Source organism: Salmo salar, chromosome ssa01 (genome assembly GCF_905237065.1).
Source record: "Salmo salar chromosome ssa01, Ssal_v3.1, whole genome shotgun sequence".
In the NCBI taxonomy this organism is placed as follows: domain Eukaryota; kingdom Metazoa; phylum Chordata; class Actinopteri; order Salmoniformes; family Salmonidae; genus Salmo; species Salmo salar.
In genome coordinates, this window is record NC_059442.1 from 155,010,511 (window position 1) to 155,020,482 (window position 9,972).

At 41.6% G+C, this 9,972-nt stretch overlaps 1 protein-coding gene across 1 annotated transcript; it reads left to right on the top strand.

The window, feature by feature from the left end:
• Positions 1-296: 296 nt before the first annotated feature.
• LOC106569021 (ankyrin repeat family A protein 2) lies at positions 297-9,695 on the top strand. The gene is made up of 9 exons (XM_014139956.2): positions 297-439; positions 1,117-1,521; positions 1,670-1,828; positions 1,961-2,026; positions 2,236-2,333; positions 5,085-5,210; positions 5,337-5,403; positions 5,680-5,760; positions 8,151-9,695. Exons 2-9 carry the CDS (start codon positions 1,239-1,241, stop codon positions 8,204-8,206), a joined length of 936 nt encoding a protein of 311 aa, XP_013995431.1. The 5' UTR covers positions 297-439; positions 1,117-1,238; the 3' UTR covers positions 8,207-9,695.
• The last annotated feature ends 277 nt before the right edge of the window (positions 9,696-9,972 follow it).

Below are 9,972 nucleotides of genomic sequence, written 5' to 3' on the forward strand. Positions count from 1 at the left end.
ACTTTAATTCAACATGATTTAGGTTTTTGGAGCTGACACAGGTAAAACACAGGTCCCCAAGGCCTCGACGATTTTGATGCATAGGCCTTTTGATGCATAGGCCTTTTAGAAATATCAATATTCTACATACACAACCAGACTACTGACTAAAAATCTAATTTAGAGGTGTGGTTATTTTAGCGTAATTCATTTAACCAATTCATCCATTAATTACCTTTAATTTAAACCAAAATCTGTTTAATAGGTCTTTCACTAGAAAAATATGTTTTTTCTGAATCGTATCATTCACCCATACCTTTACGATTAAATCTGTCACATGTGGAGAAAAAAAACATTGATCTGAAGAAACTGCTCATGCGCGAGAAACATCAAAACAAGCACAAAGCCAGCTGTCAAATCGTTGCAACAGCGGTGAACATTACACAAAATGTGTTACTAGGTAAGAAATCATTCTGTATTATTGTGACTCACCTTACTACGGTTTTATTTGTGCTTGTAATCAGTACGTTAGTTTGCTTGTAAGGGATTCTGCTGGGTCTGTTAGCTAGCTAACAATGCTAACTAGCTAACACTAAGCCAGAAAGACTGACGTATTTCTGACTTGGTTAGCTAGTTAGCTCTCGTTCACCCAAGAGGGCATATCTTGGGCTAGTTAACAATAACGTTAGCTAGACAGTTGGGTTTCGTAAGTCGGACAGAATTTGGTTGAAGGTCCAAGAATTAGCTAGCTAGCTCTTTTAAAACTAGCAAGTTGCATAGACAATGCTAGTCTCAACTGACGCGGAATACATGCCTTCGAACTTGTTTTTGCACGCATGTTGTTATTTAGGAATGATCATTGTCTGTTCACTTACAACCCCACTCTCTCCTGTTGGATTTATGCATAGCATCACTAACGTTACCCAGTTTTTTTTATTTTTATTGTTGACACTTATTGTTTAAAAGGTATATACACAGCACATAGACAGTAGTAATTCATGATTGGTGTAGTATTAAATATATATATTTTTTTTAAATAAAAGACATCAGCTTTGCATGCTTAAATTGATGACATTGGCACACACTAACTTGAACTAACGTTACCACATTCTGATGTTGCTTTTGTATCCATTCTAGGCTTTTAGTATCTTCTATTGGAGACCGGATGTGGTGATCAAAGCGTTTATTTATTTACCAGATAGATCACATCCACCCGGCGCAGAGTTGACCCTCTGACTCACTGTGTCACTGTCTCGGTCATGGACACAGGTTCAGTAGCAGGTAGGACCAGTTCGGTCTCCAAAGAGATGGAGGGGATATGTGTCATGCCAGATATGAGTAACATCAAGTCGGAACACCCGGGTGGGAGTGTGGACGACACAGGTGCACAGAACGTGGCCATGGGGATCAAGTTCATCCTGCCCAACCGCTTTGATATGAACGTGTGCTCAAGGTTCGTCAAGTCGCTCAACGAGGAGGACAGCAAAAACATCCAGGACCAGGTCAATTCCGACTTGGAGGTGGCGTCTGTTTTATTTAAAGGTACCAACTGACTACCAAGTGTTGATGCACTCCTTATTAGTATTACAATGTGATTTCCATATTCGACCCCAGAAAATCAGAGGAGATATTTTGCTCCTCAATTGAGCTGAGCTGATGGTTGATGCTATATCTCTTTTTCCTCTTTCAGCCGAGTGTAATATTCAGACGTCGCCCTCACCAGGAATACAAGTGCGTCATGTTTACACCCCATCCACCACCAAACACTTCTCCCCCATCAAACAGTCGACAACACTCACCAACAAGCACCGTGGAAACGAGGTGTCCTCCACTCCTCTTCTGGTCCACTGTAAGTACCTGAGCTCATCCTAAACTAAAAAAGTTTGTCACATGTCACTTACCCTCTTAAACATAGACTACAACCTAAAACGTACTTGACTCTAACATTGAATGATACATGTGACTTATGCCTTCTTTCCAGCCCTGTCCATTCACCAGCTGGCAGCACAGGGAGAAATGGTTTTCTTGGCCAGCAGGATTGAACAAGGTGGCAATGTCCCTCAGGGTGGAGTTGTATTCATGTCTGTTTGTTAATGGTATATTGATGTTGGGCTCGTTACAACCATGAACAGTCACGTAATTAACAGTTGGTAAGATAAGAATAACATTAACTCAAATGTCTATAAAGGGCTTCACGGGTTGACTAGAAATATGTGAAACATGTTACTGACCGCTTTGATGTTTGTATCGCTGTAGAGACAGTGATTAACCTGCAGGATGAGGAAGGCTTCACCCCCCTGATGTGGGCCGCAGCACACGGACAGATAGCTGTCGTAGAGTTCCTGCTCCAGAACGTAAGAACAACATGTTGAGACATGTACTATACACTACCGTTCAAAGGTTTGGGGTCACTTAGAAATGTCCTTGTTTTTGAAAGAAAAGCACCTTTTTTTTCTCTTTCCATTAAAATAACATCAAATTGATCAGAAATACAGTGTAGACATTGTTAATGTTGTAAATGACTATTGTAGCTGGAAATTGCTTTTTTAATGGAATATCTACATCGGCGTACAGGGGCCCATTATCAGCAATCATCACTCCTGTGTTCCAATGGCATGTTATGTTAACTAATCAGATTTTATCATTTTAAAAGGCTAATTGATCATTACAAAACCAAAGAGGACAAGTACATTAGTGTCTAGTTTGAGAAACGGACGCCTCACAAGTCCTCAACTGGCAGCTTCATTAAATTGTACCCGCAAAACACCAGTCTCAATGTCAATAGTGAAGAGGCGACTCCGGGATGCTGGCCTTCTAGGCAGAGTTGCAAAGAACAGCTCTAGTTCACCCAAGAGAGGGCCTATCTTGGGCTAGCTAACATTAACGTTAGCTAGACAGTTGCGTTTCGTCTTTATTATTTCCTTAGACGTATTAGCTAACTATCAGTAAACGGAAGTCAGACAGGGATGCTGGCCTTCTAGGCAGAGCTGCAAAGAAAAAGCCATATCTGACTGGCCAATAAAAAGAAAAGATTAAGATGGGCAAAAGAACAGACACTGGACAGAGAGACACTGGACAGAGGAACTCGGCCTAGAAGGCCAGCATCCCGGAGTCGCCTCTTCACTGACGTTGAGACTGATGTTTTGCGGCTACTATTTAATGAAGCTACTCCCTTCACAGTACAGCGCAAATTGGCTCTAACCAGAATAGAAAGAGGAGTGGGAGGCTCTGGTGCACAACTGAGCAAGAGGACAAGTACATTAGTGTCTAGTTTGAGAAACGGATGCCTCACAAGTCGTCAACTGGCAGCTTCATTAAATGGTACCCGCAAAATACCAGTCTCTTTGTTTCTGGACATTTTGAGCCTGTAATCGAACCCACAAATGCAGATGCTCCAGGTACAAGTAGTCTAAAGAAGGCCAGTTTTATTGCTTCTTTAATCAGGACAACAGTTTTCAGCTGTGCTAACATAATTGCAAAAGGGTTTTCTAATGATCAATTAGCCTTTTAAAATGATGAACTTGGATTAGCTAACACAATGTGCCATTGGAACACAGGAGTGATGGTTGCTGATAATGGGCCTCTATATGCCTATGTAGATATTCCATAAAAATATCTGCCGTTTCCAGCTACAATAGTCATTTACAACAGTAACAATGTCTACACGATATTTGTGATCAATTTGATATTATTTTAATGGACAAAAAATTTGATTTTCCTTCAAAAACAAGGACATTTCTAAGTGACCTCCAACTTTTGAAGGGTGGTGTATGTGGACACCCCTTCAAATTAGTGGATTCGGCTATTTCAGCCACACCCGTCTTTGACAGGTGTATAAAATGGAGCACACAGCCATGCAATCTCTATTGAGAAACATTGGCAGTAGAATGACCTTACTGAACAGCTCAGTGACTTTCAACATGGCACTGCCATAGGATGCCACCTTTACAATAAGTCAGTTCGTAAAATTTCTGCCCTGCTAGAGCTGCCCCGGTCAACTAAGTGCTGTTATTGTGAAGTGGAAAGTCTAGGAGTAACAACTGATAAGCCGCAAAGTGGTAGACCACACAAGCTCACAGAACGGGACCGCCGAGTGCTGAATCATGTAAAAATTGTCTATCCTCGTTTGCAACACTCACTACCGAGTTCCAAACTGCCTCTGGAAGCAACGTCAGCACAAGAACTGTTCGTCGGGAGCTTCATGAAATGGGTTTCCATGGCCGAGCAGCCACACAAGCCTAAGATCACCATGCGCAATGCCAAGTGTCGGATGGAGTGGTGTAAAGCTCGCCACCATTGGACTCTGGCGCAGTCATCTGGCAGTCCGGTGGACGAATTTTGGTTTGACGAATGCTACCTGCCTGAATGCATAGTGCCAACTGTAAAGTTTGGTGGAGGAGGACTAATGGTCTGGGGCTGTTTTTCATGGTACAGGCTAGGCCCCTTAGTTCCAGTGAAGGGAAATCGTAACGCTACAGCATACAATGACATTGTAGACGATTCTGTGCTTCCAACTTTGTGGCAACAGTTTGGGGAAGGCCCTTTCCTGTTTCAGCATGACAATCCCCAGTACCCAAAGCGAGGTCCATACAGAAATAGTTTGTCAAGATTGATGTGGAAGAACTTGACTGGCATAACCAGAGTCATAACCTCAACCCCATCAAACACCTTTGGGATGAATTGGAACATCGACTGCGAGCCAGACCTAGTACCCCAACATCAGTGCCTGACCTCACCAATGCTTGTGGTGAATGGAAGCAAGTCTCTGCTGCAATGTTCCAACATCTAGTGGAAAGCCTTCCCAGAAGAGTGGAGGCTGTTATAGCTGCGAAGAGGGGACCAACTCCATATTAATGCCCACGATTTTGGAATGAAATGTTGGGCAAGCAGGTGTCCACATACTTTTGGTGATGTAGTGTAACAACCCAGCAAATGACTATTTCAGAGATATGCAGCATACAGTCAGATACTGTTACCTAAAATGTACATAAGACAGGAAAACACCACAAATAACATTAACATACTGTATACAGTATGTATTGTTGAATCCATTTAGCCCAGATGCTTTTCTCACCAATACTCTCTTCCATGTCCTCTTCCTTTAGGGAGCGGACCCCAACCTGTTGGCGAAAGGCAGAGAGAGTGCTCTGTCTCTGGCCTGCAGCAAGGGATACACAGACATCGTGAAGATGCTCATCGACTGTGGGGTGGATGTCAATGAATATGACTGGGTAGGAATGTTACATCAGGATTTTCATCTGTATTCTTGTGTATGGCTTAATTTGAATGTACAGTATGTTAAACCAATCATAGAGCAACATTTGTTCCTGTTGAAAATGTCACTCTTACGGTTTCAGAACGGAGGGGTTCCCGTACTCTACGCCGTCCATGGAAACCATTTGCGTTGTGTGGAAATTCTCCTAGGTAAGAACTGACTGACTGAGGGGCTGGAGCATGTACAGGAAGAAATGAAGCCCAGACTGACCTTCCATTCAGCAGACTTACTGTACTAACAAACCACATTGGTGGCAACTGTCACTTTCTAGATTAATGATTCTCTGACTTTTATTAACTGAGACAATATGTTGTGTTAAAAGCTTGGTCTGCGCTGATGATTTTGATGAGATATGTTGCTTATATTTAGGCTGTGTTGATCCAGGCAGGTCGTAATCTGACATTTTCCATCCTTTCCTGTCACAGAAAGTGGCGCCGACCCCACCGTTGAGTCTGACTCTGGCTTCAACGCTATGGATATGGCTGTGGCAATGGGCCATAGGAATGGTATACAAATATGCATCTCATACAGATCATATTTAGGCTATATACTTCTCATCATGAAGAACAAGTTCAAATATCATGACTAAAGAGGTCTTGTAGTCTAGGCATACATACATAAAGCAGAAATATAGCATTTCTTTATTTGTGTTATGCACGGTCTACTTACATAAAGATATTGTGCAGTGAGATTATCTTGGACTACAGTGGGGGGGGAAAATGTATTTGATCCCCTGCTGATTTTGTACGTTTGCCCACTGACAAAGAAATGATCAGTCTATAATTTTAATAGTAGGTTTATTTGAACAGTGAGAGGCAGAATAACAACAAAAAAATCCAGAAAAACACGTCAAAAATGTTATAAAATGATTTGAATTTTAATGAGGGAAATAAGTAATTGACCCCTCTGCAAAACATGACTTCGTACTTGGTGGCAAAACCCTTGTTGGTAATCAGAGGTCAGACGTTTCTTGTAGTTGGCCACCAGGTTTGCACACATCTCAGGAGGGATTTTGTACCACTCCTCTTTGCAGATCTTCTCCAAGTCATTAAGGTTTCGAGGCTGACGTTTGGCAGCTCGAACCTTCAGCTCCCTCCACAGATTTTCTTTGAGATTAAGGACGGGAGACTGGCTAGGCCACTCCAGGACCTTAATGTGCTTCTTCTTGAGCCACTCCTTTGTTGCCTTGGCCGTGTGTTTTGGGTCATTGTCATGCTGGAATACCCATCCACGACCCATTTTCAATGCCCTGGCTGAGGGAAGGAGGTTCTCACCCAAGATTTGACGGTACATGGCCCCGTCCATCGTCCCTTTGATGCGGTGAAGTTGTCCTGTCCCCTTAGCAGAAAAACACCCCCAAAGCATAATGTTTCCACCTCCATGTTTGACGATGGAGATGGTGTTCTTGGGGTCATAGGCAGCATTCCTCCTCCTCCAAACACGGCGAGTTGAGTTGATGTCAAAGAGCTCCATTTTGGTCTCATCTGACCACAACACTTTCACCAGTTGCCCTCTGAATCATTCAGATGTTCATTGGCAAACTTCAGACGGGCATGTATATGTATTCTTGAGCAGGGGGACCTTGCAGGCGCTGCAGGATTTCAGTCGTTCACGGCGTAGTGTGTTACCAATTGTTTTCTTGGTGACTATGGTCTCAGCTGCCTTGAGATCATTGACAAGATCCTCTCGTGTAGTTCTAGGCTGATTCCTCACCGTTCTCATGATCATTGCAACTACACGAGGTGAGATCTTGCATGGAGCCCCAGGCAGAGGGATATTGACAGTTCTTTTGTGTTTCTTCCATTTGCGAATAATCGCACCAAATGTTGTCACCTTCTCACCAAGCTGCTTGGCGATGGTCTTGTAGCCCATTCCAGCCTTGTGTAGGTCTTCAATCTTGTCCCTGACATCCTTGGAGAGCTCTTTGGTCTTGGCCATGGTGGAGAACTTGGAATCTGATTGATTGATTGCTTCTGTGTACAGGTGTCTTTTTTACAGGTAACAAGCTACGGTTAGGAGCACTCCCTTTAAGAGTGTGCTCCTAATCTCATCTGTATAGAAGACACCTGGGAGCCAGAAATCTTTCTGATTGAGAGGGGTCAAATACTTATTTCCCTCATTAAAATGCAAATCAATTTATAACATTTTTGACATGCGTTTTTCTGGATATTTTTGTTATTCTGTCTCTCACTGTTCAAATAAACCTACTATTAAAATTATAGACTGATCATTTCTTTGTAAGTGGGCAAATGTACAAAATCAGCAGGGGATCAAATACTTTTTTACCCCACTGTATGTTTAAAGAAATACAGGGGTATTTGGTGAGTTCCTTCTTGTCTGTGTATAACAGTAATCCCTTCCCCCCCCACATCCCCTCTTCCGCAATCAGATTTCTGGGTTTTGATACAATTATGCAAATGAGGCCATCTTAGCGGGATCTCCTCTGATTCTAACAGTCTGGTCCACGGGTTTCACTAGGCCTGACTAGGATCAGAATAAACATTTTTTTATAGTGCTGTGTTTGCCAAGGATAAACATGTCATCTGTTATGGCATCAGATCCCACTTTACAAACCATGCTCAACTAACATCCAAGATTTCATGACTTGGATGTTAGTCCCATGGTATGAACAGGGATTTAACGTTTTAAAATGCTGGCATTTTGGAGCTGTAATTCAATTATCTTTTCTCAGTTTGAGGATAGCTTTAACTAACTAGCATTCCTATTTACATTTAATGAACCCTACCAGATACTTGCCTTTTTTGTTTGCTCAATACTCACCAAACTTTCAGATATTTGCTTTTCATTTCTTTTAACTTCTAAAACCTCAATTGTTGCATAATATCTCTGTGCAGTAGTAGGCTATGGCTGAAACATGTCTCTCTTCTCTGAACAGTTCAACAGGTGATGGAGGCCCACCTACTGAAGCTGCTGATGGGGATCAGAGAGTAACCCACTAACCTGGGGCACAAGAGGAGGGACTGCCTGTGAATGGAAATACAGTGGACACCATAAAGAAAAGAGAAATAAGGCTGAGGACAATTGTGGATCATGTTTGAGACTGTTATCTGTTAAGGTGAAGCACAGGTGGGAATGGTTTTGATGAAGCATGTGAGTATTTATGGAGACATGCAACTCAAATGTGTCAGTTTCAGGCCACGGTTTTGGTTTTCTTTGAGTTTAGTTTGTTACAATGTAAATAAGTTTTGAGCCAAATGCTAATGTAAGAAAGTAGTGCTTAAACCCAAACGTCTGCTCTAATCATGCATTGATATCAATGGAAGATTTTTGTGAAAGTTTAAGTGCACACTTTTCATTTGAGAATTTTGCTCAAGTAACGGGTAAACACTATAAAGTTGGGATGAAATTAAGTAGATCAAATGGATTGCTTTGGGGAAAATGTGTGGATGCTTCTGTAGGTAGGATGTTTTAATTTGTTTTTGTTTATGACTGACTTACATTGGAGGAAATGGGTTGTTTTCAATCAAAATGGTAAAAAAGAAACAGCTTAACAAGAGCACTTTCTCAAGCAAAAATGTTGCTAGGACTGTCTGGGAGTGGTCTAAGTGGAGAGGGGAAACTAACTGTTATTGGCAGAGGTTTGGAACTACTTCTTATTGCTCCATTAATGGATTTACCGCCTGGTGATGTCATAGGCAGGCAAAAACTCCAACCCACCAAAACAGGCTGAAGTTTCAGGTAGTCTTTTCAAACAACTCTTACACTACAATTGCATAATTTTCACAGTATTATTCCAACCTCAATGTGGAAAGATATATTAAACACAGGAAAATCATGTTTTTGCCTGCACTGGGCCTTTAAGCCTTTAACATACCATCCAAGGGTAAATGAGTGTTCAAAATATTGCTGGTGCTGCTTTTTTGGTATTGTAAATAAAGTTTTTTTTTTTTTTTAATCACTTTTCATTAACATTGTAAACCATCTTGAGAGGGATAATCCACCCCTGTCAATTTGGTGAAATCTTATGTTCTATCAATGGGTAAAATTACTTTCCCCGTGATTTAACTTCTAACTGGTCTGTGTGAAATCAGGAAATAGTGTAGTAATGCATCATAGCTACAATAAAGACAGTACAGTAAGAAGATGGGCAGAAACTGGTTCTCCGATAAAATCCTTGATACCACTTGGCTAGCTAAGCTCATGCGCAGAAACACGTTATTGGGTTGTGCCTCGCGCAAGTGCATGCCGTCAAGTCAAAGGCACTCAAATACATTTGTATTGGGTCACATGCACATAATGCTTGTGTTCATAACTCCAGTGCAGTAGTATCTAACAAAACAAAGTTGCTTAGGAGCTAGAAGCAGAGCTGCCATGTCTGTCGTGATCTCCATCGATATAAAGTTGTTTTTTAAGAAAATGAAAACATGTCATTTTGTCACTTTACCGAGGTTGGGGTAATAAAATGTTCAAATACTTAGGCCATTGTCTCGATTCTAGGTTGTGCCTTTAAATTGGAAAATGAACTAAGGAAGAATTTGTGATTTTCTCATTGACTTCTCAAACCCCGGCCTGGTCTGCTTGTCAAGGGTTCCCGGAAGTCTCGTGATCTTGCGCTCGGTTTATAATCTCAATGTACTAGATAGGGGATAACACAATTACATTTCATAACATTTCAACTATTACCTGCACTCCAGATCGTCAAATCAGTCAATATATGGTATGGGCATATTTGTCTAGAACACATTCATCCGTTTATA

Bases quoted from the DNA above. Each gene is read 5' to 3' on its own strand.
- LOC106569021 (XM_014139956.2), top strand. From the start codon at position 1,239: ATGGACACAGGTTCAGTAGCAGGTAGGACCAGTTCGGTCTCCAAAGAG. The intron at 1,829-1,960 runs GTAAGTACCTGA...CCTTCTTTCCAG, and splicing joins CACTCCTCTTCTGGTCCACT to CCCTGTCCATTCACCAGCTG. The intron at 5,404-5,679 runs GTAAGAACTGAC...TTCCTGTCACAG, and splicing joins TTGTGTGGAAATTCTCCTAG to AAAGTGGCGCCGACCCCACC.